Source organism: Lichenostomus cassidix, chromosome Z (genome assembly GCF_008360975.1).
Source record: "Lichenostomus cassidix isolate B80296 chromosome Z, HeHo_3.0, whole genome shotgun sequence".
In the NCBI taxonomy this organism is placed as follows: Eukaryota; Metazoa; Chordata; class Aves; order Passeriformes; family Meliphagidae; genus Lichenostomus; species Lichenostomus cassidix.
In genome coordinates, this window is record NC_139511.1 from 1,796,753 (window position 1) to 1,820,779 (window position 24,027).

A 24,027-nucleotide genomic window follows, 5' to 3' on the forward strand; every position below is an offset into this window, starting at 1 on the left:
CCAAGCCCTGCCTGTCCCCAAGCCCTGTCTGCTGCTCACTGGTGCTGAGCTGTTCCAGACAGGTACAGCAGAGAGACCTCATGACAGAGGACATCCAGGTAGGGCAGGAAAATGTGGGGACACCTTCAGAGTTGTTTCAAAAGCAACATCTAATCACAGTCACTGCCCTGACGGTTTGTTTTTTTTTTTTTTTTTTTAATTTTATTCTTGTTTTATGAAAAAGATCTGAAGTTAGACATTGCTTCCTGGAGCATGAAAGACGTTTCAGAAAGCACTGAAGAACCACCTCCCCACGTGGCTTTGATAAAAGAGAGAGAGAGACTTGAAACAAAAATTTGGATCAGACCACCCTAATCTTTGGCAGGGCTTAGAAACTTAACCCAGACCTAAATTTTACAGCTGGCTTTAGCCCAGTCTCATAATAATCTGAAATAAAATGGTATTAGAGAAGATCCAGCTCAGAATGTTTATGCTCAGACATCTCTGTAGAACTAAGTGCTGCAGGACACAGGGGGACTGAAGACAAGATAACACATGAGATGAGCCAAAAGCTTTGCACTGGTATAAATATCCCTCTTTCTTTTTACTTTTTTCCTGCTGATGAACCCTCTTGCCTATAACAATTTCATTTTTTTCATGGTGATGCAGGTAGGACAGAGAAATTACCCTGTGGCCAAGAAAATCTGTCACCATGTGATGAAGCCACTCTTCTTTCAGAACATTCTAACCCATTTCTGTATCTATTCTACCAGTTTCTTGAAGTCCCCTTGCTTCCTCTTCTCTCCCTCACCCTTCTGTCATCCAAGTGTTATTTTTGTTAAACAAAATCTTTGCTATTACTAAATCTCAGTGACTTGGTCCAAGAAAATAAAGCATGCAAATGTAAACTTGGCAGGGTAATAATAAACAGTGTTTTGTTCTCCTTCATCAATTAACTAGAGAGTCTGCATCAGTTCTTTCCTTTTGTATATCCTTTGTTAAAGGGCTTTTCTGTTCTGTGATGTTCTGAACTGCAGAGTACAAATGTAATGTAACACAATGTGTATTAAATTTAACTTAATAAATAAGACACTGATGATGGTTCATATTTTTCTGGATCTCTGTTTTTCCTTCATCATCTCTTTATAAAAAAAGATGTCCGTTCTTCCTCAGTGCGAATTGATAGAAATATCACTGAGTATAATAAAAATTTAGCAAACATCATAGGAGTCCTAGCTTTATTACTTGATTCGAAATCTAATACTTATTATTTTTTCAGAACTACATTTCCTCAAACAGCAGAATCCTTGTCCAGTACACGTGTCTGATTTGCATATACGTTTAAAAAAACCCTACAATTAGGAAAGTTCAAGATATAAACTTATGTACTTCTAAAAACTGAGCAACAATTAATTGAGAACTATTTAAACAGATTTGATTCCTTAAGGTTTCCAAAATCCCTTTTTAAAAGGGGCTAACTGTGTGTGCAAATGTGTTACAAATCTGAGTTTGACAGTTTGGGACATAATGTTTTTATAACACAAATATGCACTAAACTGTAATATTAGCTTTGGGCTATATTCGAGCAGACTGCATAGAAGCTGATTTTTTTGTTGGAGTTCATCTGCAGTACAAGCCTGCAACTGATTAGCATTAATTTCACCCTGCAGTTGGGGGTGGCAGGGGTGATTTTGCTGAGGAAAATTGACTGGGTATGTGTTCTGTGTGGCTTTGCATTACCTTACAGTTCTGTTAATTTTTTTTCTTCATTTCCCTATCAAACCTCACTGAAATTCATAGTATGATCTTGCTATTCCTCTCCCCTTTCTTACACTTTGGCAGTGCTGAGCTTTAGTTAATTACAGGGCGTCTTCCTCAGTCGTGGATCTTACAAACCCGTCAAAGTATAATCCATCCCATCTGTTCCTGAATGCACAAAAGCTGTCCTGAGGCTCACTGCCATTCCCAAAGTACAGACTGAGCCTAAACTTCTGACTCCAGCCCCGTGTTCTGCCACTAGACAAAACACCCGCTCCCAAACGTTAACAAATTCGGCTTAAAAAACGGAGTGACATCAAAACTTCCAGCCTCAGAAGGTTAAAATCTGGTTACTTTGTGGGAAAATGGGGCTGAGGAGCCTTATCTTGACCTCAGTGTTTCCATTCCCTACCCTGAGGAAGCAGCTGAGCCCTGTGTGGAGCCTGAGTGGGGATATTAATTTCCAATATGAGGGTCCATGGTGTGGGTCCTCTCCGAAATTCTCTGGAATAGGTTCCACCCCTGGGGAAGGACCCCCTTGCCTCCAAAAGAGACAGGAAGAACCTGAGACACATTAGCTCAGCAGAGTAAATCTGTCAGGGAAACTGCAGGGATGTATGCACCTGTGACTAAGCAACTGCAGCCCAGAAAATGAATCTTGTGATGGAAATTGGGATTCCTACCAAATCAGAACATGAGAACTGCATGTGTTATATATCCTCCCCAAGGGAACACCTGTATTTCCATGGATTTCTCATTCAAGTGAGCAAAGGTACAACTCTTCCTCAGTTGCTGTGTTTTTTGGGGAATGTATTTGTGTAATTTCTATTTCAGAGCCTTATATGCTGGTAGCCCCTAAAATTCAGTGCCATTACTCAGTCACTTCACACACTTTGTCAGTGCTAGGAGCTGTAACATTTACCCAAGACAACAAGGTGAGGAAATAACCTCAGAAAGCTCAACTCCTCTAGTGATTTATGGGTGTTAATTAAGCCAGCACCGCACGCAATTAGCAGTTTCAAAAGTATTGACATGCGGAACAAAATTACACAAATTTCTGTTGATCCATATGGAAAAAAAAAATAACAAGGTCTTTTCACAGCCAGAGTAAAGAAATAGGCTTTCTTGAGTTTTAGCCAAAACTGAAAAGTAAGTTTTCTTGCAGCCAGTGTAAACATGGGGCAACAGTAGGGTTTGCTATTTAATGCACTGTAGGGTACAGTTTTATTTTGGCAGGTTCATACACTCCATGGCAAAATTTTCCATGCTGGATTCCTAAAATTCCATTAAAACTGGTAAGCCTCTCATTTTGACAGAGACTCCATTTCCCTGCCCATCAAGACTGTCAGAGGTCTGATCATTCAGCTGTCAGCAGGTATCAATCTCCCTAAAAATGAAGCTGAAGCTTGAAGTGATGTCCCTCCAGCCCATAGCATCCCATTGTCCATGTTGTCAGTGGGGTTGCTTACTTCTAACAAATAAAAACATACAAACTAGACTGATCTGGCCCAGGGCAGATTATTCCCTTGTATTTCTATAGCCTTTATCAAAAATTGAAAACTGTTGTCTTTCCTTGCTTTTCTTAGCCTAACTACCCCTAAATATTTAGCACTTTCCATTTGGGTTGTCAATTTCAGATAATTTTTTAAACTTTTAATTTCACCTCCGTCTTTCAAGGACCATTTCTCAGAGCACCTGCAAACACAGCTGTGTCTGCAAAGACCTGTCACAGAAGAAATTACATTGGTCTGTCGTGACTTATTCTTGTCAACCCCTGTTGACTTTAACCAAGGTCCTTGTTCTGTTCTAGAGACCCAAAAAGACTATAAAATCAGTGTCCTATAAAATCAGTTTTCCAGTAGAGAGTAGAACCGATTATCACACAGAGGATATTTGTAATAGTTTTGGTTTTTGGTGTGTGTATGAATGTAACAGCAACACACAGAAGAAACAAAAATTACATTATTAAGCTAAGTCTGATGTCTCCTACTCTTGAGAGCATGGAGTTGGTTTCCTGTTGGTTTCAGCTATGAATTCCCAATTCCTTACATCCAGCTGAAGACCAAATGAACAGATTAGAAAATTATTGTTTTGACAATTTGGAAAAATTTGTTTATATGAAGCTTATGGATTTGTTTGAGCTATTTTGAACTAAAGCATCTGGTTTTGAAAGGGATGCCTGGTTTGTTTTTTTTCTGCCTTGGACTGAAAAGCCAACATACCTCGAAGCAAGAACACAAATGCTGGTGTTTTTTGGTTCCTGGGGAGCCACACAAAGAATTAGTTTCTATCTAGGAGCTGCTTTCTCAGAGGTTTTTAATGATTTTGTCTAGATCTTCAAATTCCCAGTAGTGTTGGATGTAAAAAGTAATTGTTTTAGAGCCTGTATTGCAAACTTAGTGTATTCAGCTTTCACCTCTCTCTGAAGAGAGAAATTATTAAAACAGAATTCTAATGTAATAAAAATCTGCCTTTGGCTGCTGTCCTGCTTTCTCTGTCACCTCTCCCACGGTTCTGGTGAAGGGAGGGCACACAAAACCTGTGCCTGAGCACTACCTGAGGGCTGGAGGCTCCACATGCCCGGGAGGCCAAACTCACAGACCTGGTGCAGTGAGATTCATTGCAGCAGCAGGTATTCCTGAGAGAATGAACTAGTAAAGCATGAACATAAAGAAAATTTAGTGTAGAACAGTAAAAAACTCCATAAAGGAAATTTAATGTGAGCTGAGAATTCTTTCTTTGCTCACGACTCGGACAATATGTGCCTGCTGTCAGAGAGCTTTTAGTACGTCAGGCTTTTGACTTTCAGAACATTGAACAAGGAATGTAAAACTCATGATCCTCCTCCATATGTGCAGGAGGACAGTAAGGCCAGTTCAGAGAGGAAATGGCTTTGGTGATGAAGTTGAGGAATGTCCTGCTTTCCTCAGTTCCTGACACTTGCAGCTGCTGTGCCCAGCCCAGCCCTCAGGAGCCCTTAGACCAGACCTAGTGCTTCAGGCTACAAACAGGATGAGAATCATGACTGGACTGAGTAGATCTTAAAGCTGGTGGCTGTGGAAAACTGCAGTGAATTCCAGTTTGGAGCTTTAGCTGGTGCTCAGCACAATCTCCCTAGTCTAGGGCAAAACCATTGTGGTTCTGAATTAAAAAAAATAAATATTGTGGTTCTGAACTAAACAAAATGAAGAAAACATATCGCAAAAATGTAAGATATGTGACAAATTAAAACTGAATCTAATTTCAGTGTTTTTTTCCAAAGCTAAAAGTACCCAGTTATTATGAATGGTTTCTTTAATGACAATCCCAGGAGGCCTCTAAGTTGAGTGAGAACAAAGCACTATCACAGCGGGAGAAGGAAAAAGGTCCACTGAGGTGGAGGTCAGAAATTTTGATTTTGATACGTGGGTATTGTACAGGGAGCTCACACAGGGTTTTGTACAGGGAGCCATCAGCTGTTTTGCACTGCTTGTGGGCATTCCTGGGTGTAAATGGCTTTATCCTGCTGCCAATTAACCTCCTTAAGGCCACTACCTCAGGATATCAGTCTACTGATGCAAGTCCTTCCCACTGAGACATTAACCTGATTATTTATAACAGATGTAGAATGTTAGAGCAGGCTGATATATTTTAATTTTTGTCTAAATTTTGTTGGTTTTTTTCCCCTTGATCTATTCTGCTGTGCTTAAATACATTAAATGGCAATTGGTGCCAGAACTACGTAAAGCTGCAGGTGAGTTGAAAAAATAAGCACAAGGCCAAGCAAACAGAACATATAGGCATATATGAATATATAGAATATATTCTATCAGCTATATATACCTTTATACCTATTCTAATAGCTATATATACATATACATGTACATTGTAATAGTACATCTTAATGCTTTTTATTGAGAAACCTCAGTGTGCCATAGACCCAAAATCACTGGATTTAGTTGACATGAGCAAGACTGACACTGGCACTCTCACCAGTCTTATCTCACTTGAAAGGTTACATTTTACCATGAGGTTTTGCAAAGGAAATGTTTCTGCCAGTTTAAGAAAAATCACTCCATAATGTCAGACATGAGCAGCCTTACACCTGTCCCATGTATGACAAAAATCATTGAAAAGACATTGCTCCTTATGTAAGCCAGACATTGGTTAAAATATATAAACCTTCCTTTGAGCACAGATTGGAACATACTTGGCTGAAGAAATATGATTCTTGTTCTACTTATGAATTTCTTCATTTTGGAGGAGGGACCCTGACCTTGTATTGGAAGCTGGTGTTGTATTACAATACAGTAACAGTAAAAAAGGTAGAAAATCTCCCCTTTTTTTCAGTTGCATTGCTGAATGCAGCAAAGAAAAGATTTCTCATTGCTTTCTCACTGTAGTATCAATCAAATAACACCTTTCAGGTATGGATTTCTGCGTGTGCACCAGCATTTGTACCAAGCTTCAGGCAAACCTGCTCTGCCTCCACATCCATCAGCATCTCCCCTTCCCTGGCACAGCAAGAAGCATTCACAGCAGAGCCTCCTTGCTTTTAACAGCAGAAAAATAAGGAACCTTTGCTGCAGAGGAAGCAAGAGCCAGGGCAGGTGAGGAGAGCTTTGTTTCACTCAGGTTAAGGTGAGCTTGCCAAGAGGAACTGTCCTCCCTGCAGTGCCTGCCCTGGTGGAGGGGAGGCTGAAAACACTAGAGCTTTTGGCCAGCAGAGAAGAAATAAAGAATTTTTTCCTCCAGCTCATTTCTGTCTTCACTCGTAACTGCTTTAGGGAACTTAAACTAAACATGCAAATGCCCAGTTTTCTTTGTCTCCTAAATTTGAAAAGAACAGTGTGCATTCTTGTTAAAGATGAATTATATGGGGTGGAACAACTAAATGCACCATCCTGCTGGCATGGAAGCTGTGCAGGGTCTTTCTGCACTCAGAAATGGGAAGTTTCTGTGGCCTCCAGCCAGGAATGCAAGAATAGATGTAAAGAAATAAACTAAGCTCATGACATTTATGTGGTTCCAAGAACCATTCAGACAGTCTTATTGTGCAGGGTAACTGCATAAACATCATAATGTACAGGAACTCTCAATGAAAGAGTAATCCTTTCCCCTTTCCCTTTCCTCTCCACTCCCTTCCCTTTCCCTTTCCTTTTCCCTTTTCCTCTCCCTCCATCATGATCCCTCTGATGTAAGAGTATGTCAAATGTCTTCATGAAACTTTTAGTTTACCTCTGTGTTCAGTGCAGTGCTTTGAAATAAATGAAACGAAATAAAATGAAAAAAAGGCCAAACGCTCTTTTGCATGCATTGAAACTCATAAAATTTATCTGAATTTCATAAGAAGAAAAGAAGAAAAGAAATCTGAAACTTTGATCCTCTTTAAACCTGTTTCACTACTTTTTCAAATGCTTTGTACTCTACTGTCTTCAAGAATAATGCTGAAGAAAATGAGTAGACACCACACGTAGGAGTTGTCTTGGCAGGCAATATAAAGATTTAATTTATGTAATTATAAGGCTGGAAAAACCCAAACCTACTGTCTCTGGATGACTACTGTTAACATTTTTCATCTTTACAAGAACATTTGTATCTGCTTGATAATCCAAACTATCCTGAAGTTCTGTAAAATTACTGTTAGAGGAAAATGTAATATAATTTCACCTAGGTAAAAAGATGCAGTGGCTTCTGCAAAATGACAGGAACAAATCAGAACCATATGGAGCTCTCGACACTGTGTTTGCTCATCCTTTCTTGGCTCCTCTCACACCAGGTCTGGCTGGAAGCTGAATATGCCTTGGGCTAGCACAAGTTATAGTAGTCCTAATGGTCTTCTAATTTATGATTGTTGTCATGGGCTGTCAGGCCAAGATTCCCCAGAGCACAATGAATTCTGCTCGCTGTTATCCCTGATAACACAACATCAGTGATAATAAAACATCAGCAGCTCTAGGAGGAAAAGACAGGCAGATATTCCTCAACACCACGCACATCTGACTTAAAACGTAACTCAGGTGTCACCCACCTTCCAAATTGAGAGTCACCACTGCTGTGTCATCCTCCAGCCCCTCGATCACCTCGCACTTGTACCTGCCGTAGTCCTCCAGCATGATGTTGGTGATGATGAGTGAGGCGTCGTTCTCGCTGCTCTCCCGCAGGGACACCCTGCCCTGGTAGCTCCCGTAGCTCTTCCTGTGGTGCCCCATGGCCACAAACACGTCCACTTCCTTGAGGTAATCGTAGGTGAGTTTGGTCCACTTGACGCGGATTTTGTGGGTTCCTGAGCCGGCGGTGGACGTGTGCTCGTGGTAGAATTTGCATGGCAGTGTGACGTTGCCGCCGCGGTGGGAGAAGATTTTGGCTTGTTCTGCTACCACAAGGAGACGGGGCCCGTTTTCTGCAGGATTTAAGGAGAAAAACATAAAGAAACACCCCAAAAATTAATTTGCAAAATTAGTTTCCTTTGACGAAATTGATGTGGTTGATGCCATAACAACAGCTACATCTGCAGGATCACTTCCCTGCAATCATTTTGGACCTATGCAGTAATAAGTTTTATAAACCTGTTATAAATAATTATTTGCTCAGCTGAAAGTATGTCTGTGCCCCCCACACAGGCAGAGGCCATTCTGTATACTCTGTAGTCATGAAGAGAGAGTTGTGCAAATTGATTCACAGAGTAGTATAGCTGATGAATGAATGCCATCATCCATAAAAGGCTAAAAAAAAAATCACATATTTTCCTGTGGGTTGTTCAAGGGCTGCCTATAAATGTTTTATATTTTATTTTCAGCATTCAGTTTTTCTGGAGGGATTTAGCTTATTCAGGCCGCAGCATACAAAACTCCTCACAGTCTGGGATGCAGAGAATCCCACTCACACAGCAGAAAAACCATTATTGTATCAAACGGCATTATTTATACTGACATGAAAAGTGTCAGCAAAATGCTAAAAGAGATGCTTCAGGCATTTTCTATTTGTATTTTATTCTAACTTTTGACTATGGGTTTCTTTTCTGACCATAGTAAGGAAGTCCAGTTTATCCTCAAATGGTAAATCTGATCCTCTGCTGCCCACTTTCTTCATCATCCCAGTGTGGTTTTTCTTAATCTCTTTTTCTGACCTCCTAGAAACTTGTCACTATTTCATCTTGTATATTTTGATCTCACTTTTCAAGCAAACCTGTATGTGACTGTCTGGCTCCTCTCCTCCTCACCCTAGGCACCCTGCTTTTCTTCCTCTAGAAGGTCACCACAGCAGATGTTGCTCTGTGAAATCATTTTGCTTAGGACAGTCAAGTGGAGCAGGTGCTCTCTTCCAGCCCTGAGTCTCTGGGGCTTTTACAGCCTGTGCTGCCTTGGGAAAACCCTGGCAAAGGCAGATTTCACGTGGTAGTCAGCAGATGTCTCCAAAAGTTAGAATGTTCCCTCCTTTCAGTATTTCTTGTCTTGCATCTCATGCGAAGTTTGCAGAACCGATTGGGCAAGCTCAGCGCTCCTGTTGGGTTTGCTGTCCTTGGCCACCAAGACACCTACCAAAACCCCCAAAAAATCACTGGGAAAGCACCACCACCCTCACTCTGCATCACAGGCTGTCAACAAAGACTTTGCAATCCCCCTTGTGTGTTCAGCAAGTCAATGTAACTGCCTAGAAATGATTCTGCTCTCTGAGGCTCAGTCTGGCTCTCTCTAAATCCAGTAAAAGCTGTGGATAAACTTCCAAAAACAGAAGCTGCTGAGAGGATGACCCTGTGAAGGCTAGCAGCACTTTTCTGTGGGGATGAATTTGGATTGGTTCAGACAAAATTGATGCACAAATTTTCATCAGCCAGGGGGATGTGGATGACTGAAGGAGGGAAGGACTGGGGTGGATGCGGGCTGACAGAAAAGGTTTAGGTTGACACCTTACTAATTTTGGGTTTTTTATTCCTCTTCATGTGTCTGTAACTCGGTGTAGCTCTGTGCTCTTACAGAATGCTGAAAACCTCTGTTCCCAACACATTTAACCAAAACAAAGCTCTCTGGATAGAGATTCAGGGACATATTCATTACCCTAGGGCCTGAAAATATGTAAACAACGGTGGAAAGGGGAAGCAGGGCCTGGGGTGATCAATATCATCACCTGAAGGTGTGATTGGAGAATTAGGGACAAATATGCTAATAAGACAGAACTTATAAAAGGTGAAGAGCTTGTGACCCAGTGTCCATTTTGGGTGTTTTCCCTCAAGGGGAACTTTGCTTGGCCAAATGTACCTTGAAGGCCTTGAATAAATTTGTCCACTTTTTATACACCGAATTGTTTTGGCCTCAGTTTTCAGGCAGCCTGTTTCAGGCATCAAGGTGATGAGCTCTCCACAGAATGTCTCTCCCACCCATCAAGCTCTCTGTGCACAGCACTGAAGGAATCTGTGGTGTTTCCATGACGTGCTTAGGCCTCAGCCAGAGCTGACCGACTGTCTGGGCATACCGAGATAAAAAGATATGACAAAGATGCTTCTGCCAGCCGTTTGTAACCTTGTGTAGTCACCTGCAAGGAATGGATCATTGTAAGGAACTTTCCCAACAGACATGAATGAAGAGAGGCTGCTTTGTAGAGCATTGAGGGAAAGCCCTGCCAGCCAGGCAGGCCTGTGCTCTGGCCTAGCCCCGGCCCTGCTGACAGGGCAGGGTGCAGATTTGGGATTTTCTGCACTAAAAGCACCATCAAGTCACTTGGACTGGCTGATTTGGGCCCAGAGAAGCTGCATCCCCTTTTGGGGTGAATCTGGAGACCTCCCCTACAAGTGGACACACCTGGTGGGATTCTTCCCATTGCTGGGAGGATTTCTCCAGGTGCTCACTGTGAAATTGAGCTCCCCAGCAACTATGGGCTCTGAATGATGGCAAAGTGTTTAGGCAATTGGTGATGTGTCTTTCTCAATCCTTTCTCTCATACAGTAATGATTAAGTGCATTGCTTTTCTTATTTTTGCTTGTTGCTAAAGCGAAGAGTGTAGTTCTATTGAATGTATCACTTCACTTTGTGTTACCTTAATGGTCCCAGTAAAATAAGATTATTCTTAAGGCCCGTTGGTGTCTGTGTCCTTTAAATCACTCTGTCAATTGGCAGAACAGTCCACAGCCATGAGAGGTGTGCAGGGAGACATTTGGATCATGAGTGTCTCCAGACAGTCCCAGGCTTCTGCGTCCTGTTGACAGGTCTGTGGTTAAATGATATATCTGCCTAAACTGCAGCCTCAGCTGGATTTACCTCTCTGTCCACTGCTGCACGAAGCTGCACCCTGGGGAATGCAGTATTTTGTGGTTATGCTAACATGTTTGGGGGTGGTAACTGCAAAGACAAGCTTGCTGAGTGCAAATGTGCATCTGCTTGAGGAAAACAGGAATCCCAAAGGTACAGTTCTTTGTCAGGAGGTGCTGTGTCCAGAGCATTGCTGTTCTCTGTGGAAGGCAGGGCTACATTTTCCTCAGGAATGAGCAAGTTTGAGTGCTGCAACGTGTTTTGCCAGGGTGAGAGACCTTCCTGCCAAGTGGAAAACCAGCACTGCAGAGCAGGTCACCTGCAGCCCCTTTTTACTGCTGCTCTTTTTCACTGCCCTCCTTTCCAGAGGCTCAGGGATGCTCCAATAATCCCTCCTCCCCTGTTCAGAGGAGAGCATCCAAGGAGAGAGGTGATCTGAGGCAAGGCACCATGGAAAGTGTTGCCAGCAGTTTCCACAGGAGGAGGAGGAGGAGGAGGAGGAGGAGGAGGAAGAGAGTGGAGACAGCCAGCACAGTTTGTCTGCAAATTTTCCTGTTTCCTTCATGGACAAAGATGTTCCACAGTCTTCTGTCCATCTTGGGAGGAGAAATGTTATGCTTTGGAGTGGTAATTACCAAGAAGTCTGATTCAGAGCTCAGCTATGTTGGGTCTTTAGTCCCGAAATAGTCAAGTTAATAAATATTAGCAGAAAGGACTGGGGCAGGAGGGAGACTCTGACTCAGGCTGCTAATGCTCACTCTTTCTAACAACTGTGCCTGTGCCAGCACAGCCTGGAGGCTTGCCCAGAGCACTGTCACCTCTGACTCCAGCTCAGCATCCTAATTCGAGGATGTTCCTCCCTGCTGGCTGCTTCCCACCTGCTCTGGCCCTTTGCAGCAACCATGACCTAAGTTTGTGTCTCAGTAGCTGTGAAGAGCAGATGGGATGGTAACCTGGGAGAGAAAAGGAAAACATGGCTTTTTCCATCCCAGAACATCTCCTGTGTCTGTCCCTGGAGGTGACAAGGGAGATGTGATGCTTGAAATGTGCCTCCACCCTCAGGTTTTGTAAAAGCCAGCTCTTTTTTACAGAAAATGGGATGATGTGCCCTTCTCTCTGGAAGGATAGTGAGGCAGAAAATTGCATTGCTGCTGCTTGTCCTGGATCTGAGAGAGGAGGAAGGATGTCTGGCTTTCGAGGAAAAGCAGATGTTATACTGGGAATGAGGCACAGTTTGGGCTAGAAGACATGAAGGCAGCAGGGACTCAGGATTAAAAATGAGATGACTGGTGTTTGGCAAGAGACCAAGAGGTCTTTATTATCCAGTAGTCAGTGAGAGCCAGGGCCAAATCAACCTAAACTGCACCTTTTTTTGGAGCATGGCAAAATGAATGCTCTGTGCCTTCCTGGAGCCGACAAATTTTAAAAAATCCCAGGACCACAAGAAATCAAACACAGAGCACACCAGGATCTCTAAATTTACAATACGTAATTGTCTCTGGCTTACTGTTGGGGAAACTCAGCTCAAATGAGCAATGAATTCTGCTTCCTGGGTTATGTTAGTGAAACAAGGAATGATCTGTGGTGAAACAGTGATCTGCTCATGGGAGGTGGAGAAAAGGCAGGTTTGAAGGGTGGTCAGAGCAGCTGCCTGGCTGTTTCCTTCATGGAGATTCTTACAAGGCTAATCCTTCTGAATAGAATTATTTTTGCCTTCAAATGGCAGGAATGTCTAATAGATGGCTACAAGAAGGAAAAGCCCTGTGTGCCACTTGAGGAAGAACTTCTTCCCCAGAACAACTTCCTTCAGAAGTAGCATCAGAAAATTTGTGAGGTGAATGGCCAAACAACTGTAAACTCTGAAAACCCCAGATTAAAGAGGGTTTAACTCTCATTAAGGAGCTGTTCTTACAAACAGGGCAGTCTGGATCCTTGCTGGGGACAAAGCAGGTCACATATGTCACTCCTGAGCCTCCGATGGTGGATGGGCAGTGCTGGGCAACTTCCAGCTGCTCCTTCTTTTGGGGACAGAGGTGGCAACACCCTGGGAATGGCTCTGGTCTCAGCTCCAAGGGCAGAATTGAGATGAGGATGGTTTCCCAGGTGGGGCTTTTCACCCTTCCTGGCATTTTTTGCATTGTCAGACAGGCAGCAGCTAAGCTGTTAGTACAGAACCAGGCCCCACTGGTGAATAATTTGCCATATTTTTTTCCACTCCTGCTCCCCTGCTATCGACTCTGACAGATTGTGGCCTTTTGTTAATCCCCTTGGTGCAATTAGATGGATGACAAAGGCAGCACAGTGCAGGAACAGCCAAGCTAGCTGAAACAGAGTTTGTGCAGGATGGAGGAGATGTCTAGCTGTGCAGGATAACACACGGCTCTGGGAGCTGCTGCCCCAAGCTGTGGGGAAAAGGCTGCCTGACAAAAATGAAAACTCGCTTAAAAACTTGCTTTTAGGTCTGGCTTTGCTGTATCTCAGTGGTGCCAAATCTGGTATTAACTGCAGGGGAAGGATGTCTTGCTACCTTAAATAATAAGGCACAGGCAGCAGCAGGCTGGGCATCTGGTCTGTCCTCTACCTCTCTGCCTCCCCAGCCTGAAAGCTGCACCATGAGCACTCCTGCTCTGGTGGTCACTGCTTTGTCCATCTCTAACCATTCTGTCACTCAGTGTGATGCCCATTTCAAGGACAGTAATGTGGACTTGCTCTATTAGAGCTCTCACCTTAGTCTCACCTGCTGCTTCATTGGTTTAGCTCCAAATTTTACTGAGGAGGTGTTTTATTTGTCTTTTTAGTTGTGGGTTGATTTTTGGGTTGTGGGTTGGTTTTTTCTAAATTATATTTTTGCTTTGGGGTTTTCTTCTGGTTTCATTTTTTAAATTTTTCTCCCTTAACTGGTTCCTGCACTCCAGAATGATGGCAAGCCAGGTTTGGAGGGCCAAGAACACAGTGTGGGGCAGAGGGGATGAGTCACACCACAACCCTTGGCAAACAGCTTTATCTGCTTTATCCACCAGCAGCATCCACAATCTTATGCTGAGCTGGCTACAAAACTTGATTATTCCAGCATTTTCATGGTCTGCCTTACAAAGTGACAGTGAAGGAAAAGATGTGCATTTTCACAGGCAGAAAAAGAAATCATAAGCCAGGGATAACATCACAGAAGTGTTTTGTCAGATAAATTCACTTATTGCCTAAATGTTCCACACTGCTAGCAAACTCTTAGCCTAATAACATCCTGTGCCATCTTGCTTTAAATAAACACAAAGTTGCTTCTTGCTTTCCTGTAGTGTGACCAGGGATTTGAGCTCATGCTAAAATATCCTCCCTCTTCCCACAGCAGTGGCAAGTTTTGTTATCCTCAAATTTTTTTTGTTATCTGAAAATTTTTACTTAAAATTCATAAGTAATTTCTGTGACAACAATAATTCCCATTTCTTGTAATAGGTAGAGATGTAGATTATTTATATGCTAATATAGGGGTGTATTAATCAAAGAATCCAGAGGGAAAAATATGAGGAAGAATTACACACGGTTTTTGCACATACTGCACGTTTTTCCTGTCTGTGTTTTAACTAATTACTTTTCTATTTCCGTTTTTGGAACAAATGGTTTAAAATATTTTACATATCCTCTGTAAGACTGGTAAAAGATATTCTTTTTTGGCTCAAGCACTAATACAATTTTGCCATGTCATGAGAAAGAAAAGGCAAGGATCCAACTCCCATGTTCCCACCTCTAAGCAGACAGGAAAGAACCTCCCAACACATTCCTTTTAAGTCTTAATGTACAATTGGTAAGAGAAAGGCTAGATAAATCTTAGTTAAAAGCTTCAGTTTCCAAATAATAGTACAGCTAAAAATACCTGGTTTATGTATGGCAGAGAAGAAATCTGTCTTTGTAACAAAGACATTACAAGGCTGAGATAAAACATTTTTCAGCTGATTCCATCTCTTCAACTTGAGTAACATGTTGGGGGGAATCATTAAAAAGACCATTTTAACTCAGGTTTTAGTTTCTAGGAGACCTAAGAGCACATAAAACCATCAGGGAAATAACAAACTTCAGCTCTTCTAAATTATTGCCTCAAATAACTTTTAAGTGTGTTTTGCTTGGGTATAGATAAATTTCATGGAGATCAGGCAGCACAGAAGAGAGCAGAGCAGAACAGAAATCACAGCAAGGTCTCTGCACTTCTTCCTCACAGAAGTAAATCTTCATGGGTGGCATTAGGACTGTTTGGAAAAGCCAAAATATTGCACAGAAACTGCGAGGAGCTTTTTCCAGTTCCTTAATCACCCTTAATACTACATATAAATATGAAAATTGAGTGATGTAACCAGCAAAGGCAGATTAATGATTTAAATTTATGTTTCATGTGAATCCTTGTGTTATCCTCTGCAATATAAAGGTAAGAAAAAAACCCCAAACATACAGCAGAATGCACAAAGGCAGGAAAATGGAAAGAAATGACAGGTAGGAAAGATGGAAAAATGCAGAAAGGAAGGAAGAAGGAAGGAAGTCAAAAGTGAAGTGGAAAAGCATGAAGATAATCAAGATAAGATTGTCTTGAGAAGATAAGAATTAGTGCAAGAGGGCAGATGAGCAGTGCATTTAATCTCTTATCATGTTTTGGGCTGGTCCAGGAACTCTGCAGATTCTTGCTCTCTGTTGGTGCTGGCTTTTTTTGAAGGAAAAGAAGTGGACTCTAAATAAAACTCATTATACAGAAGAACAAGTTGGTCAAGTATTTCCTCTATTTTTGTTATTGATTAATTAATTTAACTTATTTGTGTGTGCTTAGGGGTTTTTTATTGTTGTTGTTGTTTGTTAGTTTGTTTGTTTCAACTGGGCAGCATTAAAAACTTTTCTGTTCATTCTATGTATTAACCAACAAGGAGAGGACCAGGAGCTACAACTGACACTGTCAGCAGGAACAGTGCTGTTGATGAAACCAGCAAATGATTTCTGAGGAAAAATGAAATATTTAAAAGAGAATATAGATATGCCTACTGCAGTGTTAGAGGCCGGCAAAGTGTTCAGTAAAAATAAAGAAAACTGTTGCCCAGAGATGTGCAAATATTTAGAATATTTGAAGAAAGAAGGGTAGAAAAACCAGGATAACCTTTCAAACAAAATACATAACCCAGCTTTTTAAGGTCTAGTAAGAAGAATTATTCATATAAAGCTTGTACTTGTTAATTTCAAGTGGCAGTGAGGGAGACTGGCTGCTAAATACTGTCTATCACCACAGATTAATGATCAGCACTGCAGCACAGCTGGGAGCAGCAAGTTTCATCCAAGGTCTGAAGAACAAAGCACTGTTAACTGGAAAACAGAAATGCTAAGGCCAAATGAGGATTTTATCTGGAATAAAGTCCTGGCTGGGTGCATTCAAGGAGTAAGAATTTGAATGAGAACCAGTGAAAAGATGAATTCCTGACATTATCATGTTACAAACTCCAATTAGTACAGTAATCAGGAGGTTATACACTTAGAGAAGAATTTGAAAAAGTACACCCAAATGACAGCTGTGGGGATATGGTGTTATCTTATTAATGTTTCAAAGTGAACTTCAAAGAAGAAAAAATGTTATTTGAAGCCAAAGAACAACAGTAGGAGAAGAATAAGACCACAAAATAAACATGAAGAATTAGGAGAGTGTTTCCCATATGAAAAGTAGGGTGGCAGAAGTCTTTTGCAGTAAGGAGATCTGAAACCCAGCTTTTTAAAAAATTAAACTCAGCCTAAAGGAGATTACATGATGTGAAAAACGGGGAATATCACACAGTTTCCTTCACTGCCTCAGGAAATCCCTTTCTCCTCTGTGTAAATACTGAAATACACAACTTTCACACACCTTTTTTAATTCCAAGGCATTCCCAGGCATGTGACCCAGGGTGAGTTTAGCTACACATCTCTTGTATTTCAGCTGTGGAGAGGTATGCTGGATTTGACAATGTCATAAAAAACATCCTTCATATGGAGCTACAGCACATGAGTTCCACAGTGTTCCCTGATCTCCATCCCATTTCCAGATGTGTTTATAGCATTAGGGAGAGAGGGATCCCAGCCCCGATGGGATTTCATGGTGCAGAGGGGAATTACAGAAATCAGAAGCAAGAATGCCAAGTTCCAGGCAGTTTTGGTCCCTTTGATTTGTGGTCTGCCTGTGCATTTCAGAGCCTGAACCAGCTGATGTACAGAGCTCATGTCAGAGCTCAAATTTAAATTTTACTCCAGCTTTCCTTGAAGGAATAAACTCTGGAGGTACAGGTGAGTTTTCATGGTGAGGGAGAATGGTTCACCTTGAAATTCTGATCAGCTTTGAATTATTTGGGTTAGTAATAGCGACATGTATGACTTGTGAATTGCACTACAGTGCTGACTATTCCACTGATTTAATTTTCCAAAACAGTAAAGCTCAGAGATAAAAAGCTGCATTATACAACGAAAGGCAAAATGTATGTTTGTTAGACAGTGATGTCTGATTTGAAATTTGCCCTGGGAAATAAATGTTCATTGTCTCAGAGCAGTGATAGTTCTTCATTTTGATATAACACTTTCATTTGACCTTCATCCTGTGAGTCTCCTCAGAGGGAGAGCAGCTCCTGTTACTCCTTGTCTGACCTTGACAATCCATGTTTTAATAGGTGCAGGGTGCCTTTAACTTCTGAGACTTTCCTGTGAACTCCCAAACGTTCAGCCTTCCCTGGAAACCTGCTCTAGCTTGGTAATTCATATTTACAAAAATACTCAAATAACACAATTTGCCAGCTGTTGAGAGAAAGACATCAAACTTTAAAAAGAGAGAAAGTGGGGGGGGGGTGGTGGGAACAGTAATTCCACATTTCTTAATTTTTTAAAATTAATTTTAGCCAGGCTGAAGGAAGGTGGGAGTGAAAGCAGGAAAATCCCTGCTCATTCTGCCTGTCCTCACTGCATAAACCCCCTGATTCCTCTTATGCAGGATAACCCCCAACGACTGAAGCTGGGACTGAAAAAACAGCTGCATTGTGCTGCAGACTCAAATCCTGCCACAGCTATAATCTCTGGGACTCAAACATGAACCAAGCAGGATTATGCAGAAGGCCAGGATAATATTTAGTGTGAATTAAAGGAAAGGCACATTTCTTTTGGGGTAAGTTACTTCATTTTCCTTTTCTTTTCTGGTTTAAATTGCCCAATTTTGATCTCTAATGTGCTGAGGCTTTTAAAATAATACACAGGAATAAATTTCTGTACTGTGGAGAACTATGTGTACCAGACCTCTTAAAATCAAATCTATTCCACAATAAACTGAAATATTTCAACCCACTGCAGTTGTTTATTACTTTAGGATGCATGCTTTTTCTCTTTGCCTTAAATCATGCTGTACTTTACTCACTAACCTTTGCAAGGTTGTGACTAAGAGCTATTAAACACTACAACTTTCTTTTTTTTTCATTCTCCTTAGGAGCAATAATAATGCAACAAAACCAGAAAAGAAAATATTTGGTTACCAGTAATACAAGTATTAGAAAAAGAGTGTGACAGTGTTTAAAAAAAAAAAAAAAAAGCATCATTAAGAATATTATTCTGTTTCCCTAAGCAGTATGAAAATACTGGTATTTTGTCACTTATTTCCTTACCTTGAATATGGACAATTCTTTCATGCTCCAGACTTGAGTTGCCAGGGTGAGGTTCAGCCCAACAGACAGAGATCAGCACCAGAAAAAGTAGACTCTTCATCTTTGTAGCCAAAAGAATCTTCTTCACTGTAAGGGCATCACATACAAAGAGGATTGTGAATTTTTGGAAACCTTTACAATGTTGCACTGCACAACTTGTTAGAGCAGTAGTCTTATGAGGGTTTTTAAAAATGTATTGAGCCCACTCGGCTGAAAAAAGTTACAACAGCTGCTAATTTTTCAGGCATGAATATGGGAAGCATTTTATTGTGGACTTTAACTAAATGAAACTGGCAATCCATATTTAACTCTGCCTGTGCAGAAATGCAACAAGAAAAATTTTTTAAAGTTCACAGACAAATATTCCTGAGCCAAACTCCTTGCAAGACCACACATAAGCAGTACCTGTGTTTCAAAAGAGGTTCTGGTGTACTTTTGATTTTCCAGACCTACTCTAGATCTGGTCTGCAAATACAATAAAACAATCAAAGCTCTATCACTGTATCTGTATCCACTGCATGATGCAATCTGCTGGTGATAGGTTTTCAAGATTAAAACAATCTTCTTGTAGGTTTTGGCATTCCAATTAAGTCTGCAGTTTAACTTAGCAGTCAGGGTGGCAAACTTGCTCGAGCTAAGCAGTAAGGATGACAAAACATTTATTAGGCTGAGTAGGAAGATCAATTTTACTTCAGATCCACTTACGATTTTGAAAGATGCCTAAACACACAATGAAATATTTGAAACCACGCACAAAGTAGGTTAGAGTTGAATATGCTACCACTGCAGTTGCCCTGATTGATTTTTCATTCATTTCCACCTAGAATGCTGACGCACTAACTGAGTGTGCCAGGTAGGGTCTCTGCAGTCAGCAGAGCTCAGCGCTGCAGGGAAAATCTCTGCCAGCCTCTGAGAAGTAATTAGGCAAATGAGGACCTGAAATAGAAAAGGAGGCACAAAATACAAGAGGTTTTATGTGGAGGGTTCCGGCTGCTGTTGTGTTTTATAGCTGTAATTTTATGAAACTGATTCCTTGAAATAAAAGGTAGCTATTTCCAAACTTTGCCTTTCAAGAGAGTAGGATTTTTCCCCCCCCATCATCATATAGTGGTGGCATTATTAATATGCTTCTTCTCAAATGCAGCAATAAATTTTTTTCCCCTTTTTTTCTCCATCAGAGCTAGAAACACATAACATTTGCAGAGTACTCAGTCAAAGCCTGGGTCAAGGTGTGAGCTTTGAAAGCAGTCCCCTACCCCCAGATAGACACAAACACTGACATGCTTCAAGTCCAGATCTAAACCCTGTAACCTGAACCAACCTCTGCTGCAGACAGACATGCAGAAATGCCATTGCCATTTTCTCACATCAGAACATGCACGCTACTTGCCTGCCCTTCCATTTCTTCAAAGCCAGTTTGGGTGGGAGCTCAAAGCCAATTCAGCATGCCTTAATCCTTCCTGTGGAGTGCCTAGAGGTAGGACAAGTGCTGGCTGCTCTCTCTTTCCCAGGTGGTCCCCGCTCCGTAACTCAAGCCTCTCCGGCCACTCCCTCTTTCCTGGAAAGCTTGGGAAGCTGATGACCTCCACTGGGAGAGCAAGGACAGATGTGGCTCCCTCTAGAGCACATCAGCCCGAGCCTGGGCGGGCAGCAGGGGTCACCCCAGGGCAGCTGGGTGCTCCTCCTGCATGGTGGCACTCGTGTGACACCACACTGCTCTGTCCCTCACAAACCCCAGAGCAGGCACACCATCCGTGTCCTCCCAGAGAGAAAAACTCTGGGATCTGGGGTGATTTTTTTTTTGGCTGCTGGCTAACACCTGACAATTCTTTATTATTAATGGTTTTTGTTGATTTAGAGATAGTCTGTGTAACTAAGAAGGTTTGGTTTTGAGGGAAAGGTCAGTGGGAGTATTCCCACCTCCATCTGCAGCTTGGATGCAAACATCCTGGGCTCTGTGGGTAAAGGAAAAGCACTCAGGGGCTCTGCAGACCTGCCTTGGGAGTGCCTTAACAGCTCATCAGCATTTTGCCTTTATTTCTTTCCACAAATCTGCCCTTTTCTGGGATACTGGTGAAAAGGAACAGTCACACAGTCTTTCCTGGGGACAGCACTCCATTCTGACTGTGTGCACAGGGAGTGAGGCTCTGCTGAGGAGTGTGAGAGAGTCACCTTCTGGTTACATGGATGGAGAGCTCCACACATGCCTCCCTTCCTCGTCTGAGTCTCCCTAAACTGGGGGAAATTCCTCTGTGCAGCACCATGGGGTGACGACTTCCAGAACAAATAATTTCAGGGTGAAGGATACACCTTTTAAGGATATTTACCTGTACCTTCAGGCAAGTGTGATCTTTCTCTGGGGAGTTTATGTGTGATGATAGCATCACACAAGCAGGATGACAGGCAAGCCAGCGATGACTTGGAGATCTGCTTTTCTTTTTCCTCAACACCCACCTGAACAATCTCAATTAACATTAGGCAGTTTCTTACAAACTGTTCTTTTCACGTGTCACATGCCACAGACATGGCAACAGACAATCGCATTTTTGGGGGAGTTTGCCCAAGGTGGTGGCATTTTAGATTTGTTTGCTTTGTTGAGATTATGCCATGTGTAGCAGCATCTGAGGAAATGTGTGTTTGAAGTGAGGAATGACCTGGTACCACTCTCCTCCTGGGATTCCCCACGATGGGAGCAGAGGCACCGAGCCAAAGCTGTGTTACCAGGCCAACAATCTGACCCCTGGTGCTTTGTAGGTTATCCAAAAAGCAATTAGCCAGAGGAATTCACATCCTCAGCCTCTAGCCAAAGCAATAGAAGTCAGGCTCCATTTCTGCAGCAGCCTGGGGAGACCCCAGGGGAGACATGATAGGTGTAGATGTTTTCATATTAAAATTAATAAAATCTTGGCTGGGAGAGAGGGAATTTTTTTTTAAAGAAATGGTAAAGATTAGTCATACTCAAGACATTCACACTGGTTTCAATTACTGCAGCTTGTGAATCTGCTATCTCCCTGGACAGGGACACAAGGAAGCTGGGAAGCAGTTTTAAAGGCAGAACCTCAAGTCTCAGGGAAGTGTTCAAGGTGACTCTACAGTCAGTGTTTAAATTCTCAAGAACTGAAATTTCTCAGATAAAGTTTGAAGTTCTGACAATGATCACCATTTTTTTAGCCTTAATTCACCTACTGCTGATGTATCTAAAAGACTGTAAAGCACCAGTATTTCTATTTTAACATAATCTGATAATTTACAGAATGCTTTGAAGCAATTTGACTGCACAAGTGACCAGCATTTCTCTGAAGGGCAGAGCACTGGCAAATAACATTACCTACCAATGTCTCTTTTGAATAGAATAACATATTTTTTGTTTTCTTCTGGATCTGCTGTCTAGTTACAGAACATGCTAATTTCCACTGGGTGAGGCCAAGGTCCACCTCTGTGCCAAGTCTCCAAAATATTGAATTTTACCTAAATGTGTAAACACCTGGGTTTTGGCAACTGAGACAAACTACAAGAATGGAGTTTAGCTCCAGATTGTGGACACCTGAGCCATTATGTCTGTGTGCAAAATGCTTACATTTGTCTCAGAAACCCAGACTGTCATCACAGTCACTTTGTACCTGATCAACATGGTCAGTGGAAGGGAGGTGTGTGTTTGACTGACCTAGGATGCCTTTTGTCCATTCATTTTTGGTTTTGAATAACATCCATCTCCTCCAAAGATCCTCCATCCTCCAAAGACAAAAGTAAAACATTCATTTCCAGCCACAGACTTGAGAACTCAGTTCACCAAATCTAATAAAAATCCACTCCCTGCCATGTTTATCCTTACACCGCCTGCTCTGGATTCTGCTGTTCACTTGTTTCACTGAGAAGCCAAGCTTTTCTCCTTGAAAAAGTCCCCCAGGATGATGGAATTAAGGCAAGACAGATTCAGCAGACTGGTCCCCAGGCTAAATTGTTCGTGGAAAATAAAACTTGCTGGTGCTGTAATAAAAAGAGAAGAACAATTGGTGGCTTAAGAGTGATAATGTTTACATTATCTTTTAGAATGACTTAGAGGCAGCTTTCCAAGGCCTCCTTCTTCTGTGATAATTCATGGAAGTGAACACAAATTTAGGGGAATTTGTGAGGCTGTGTGGGATCTGGGGCCATCCAAGGTGGCAGACGGTCGCTGTCTGGAGAACAGGTTGTCATCGTGGTTCTCCAGCCGTGGGCAGAACAGCTCAGTGCAAAAGCAGCATGACAACCCAAAGACATCTGGAATCCCCTGCAGCCCATTAATTCCCCGGGAGGAATGCTGATAAATTGCTTGCAGAGAGAAGGAAAATGTCTTTACGGTCTTTGAAGTGCCTTCAGTTGCATTAGAGATGGAATTTATCCCAGAAACACGGGGTAACAGCACTTTTGTCATTATTTGCAGGGTACAGTCAAGGTCATGGTGCTCTAGGTTTAATACAATCAGGGATAAAGCAAATGTGCTTTGAGATCTGCCCTGGAAGGAATGCTGATCACTCAGTGCCTCCAAAAGTTATATTCCTTGGGGTTTTTTCTAAGATTATCTGGTGAATTTTAAATTTTATTTTAAATAATGGTCTGTATAAATATGTTTTTAATTCATGGATGTGGATGTTTTTGCTGGAAGTATTGCAATGGGGTGTTTTTTGACAACACAGAAAGGTAAATCTGCTTTTTGCTTTATAAAATGGACATATTTTTTTGCAGTCCCTTCCTCTAGAGAAAGCTTTCACTGCAATTTCCATCTACCAGTGGTCTTCAAAAAACTGACAGCTGTCTCTCCACACAGCTTGTGTTTGTATTCTGACATCATCTTCATCCAAAGAAGTCTTGAACATGCAAGCATGGAGGTCACTGGGAGTCAGCAAGAAAACTTGATCTCTCTCATTTTCCTTGTGTTTGGTCATATTTACAAAAGTGGCTTTTCATCAGGGCTTTTCTGCTCCCCATGTCCTGCACAATTACCCACAGGTCTTGTTCAAGGGGATTTCTTGGTGGCAGGAATATTTCCCTCTGCCCTACAAGCTTCTGCAAGGCCACTTGCCTTGGGAAGTTCTGCCAGGGTTTTTTCAGCTTCTCTGCCCTTCACCCATATTGGTGCTTCTGGCTCTGCCTGTTCTTTTCTGGATGCTTGGATTTCTACAGGGACATAAATATCTTAAATTTCTGGTGCTCTGCCCCCTGCCAAAGGTGAATGAAAGCTGGGTGCCTGTCTTCTTCAGACAAAAAACCAAAAAAAACCCCAAAAAACCCACCCCAAAAATCCCAAACCAACACCAAACAAAACAAAACAAAAAACCCCCAAAAAACAACCCCCCCAAAAAAACCCAAAAAGCAAGCCAAACCAAACCAAACCAAACCAAACCACCAAAAAA

General features: G+C 41.9%; 1 protein-coding gene across 1 annotated transcript in view; it reads right to left on the reverse strand.

Annotated features, from left to right (window-relative positions):
- Window positions 1-18,709, reverse strand: part of HAPLN1 (hyaluronan and proteoglycan link protein 1) — a 28,949-nt gene extending 10,240 nt beyond the window's left edge. Inside the window, exons 1-2 of the mRNA XM_085042154.1 lie at window positions 18,596-18,709; window positions 7,748-8,119 (exon numbers count right to left, since the gene is read on the reverse strand). Coding sequence (XP_084898280.1) covers window positions 7,748-8,119; window positions 18,596-18,695 — 472 coding nt within the window. The 5' untranslated portion in view covers window positions 18,696-18,709. The remainder of the gene's footprint in view (window positions 1-7,747; window positions 8,120-18,595) is intronic.
- Window positions 18,710-24,027: the final 5,318 nt, after the last annotated feature.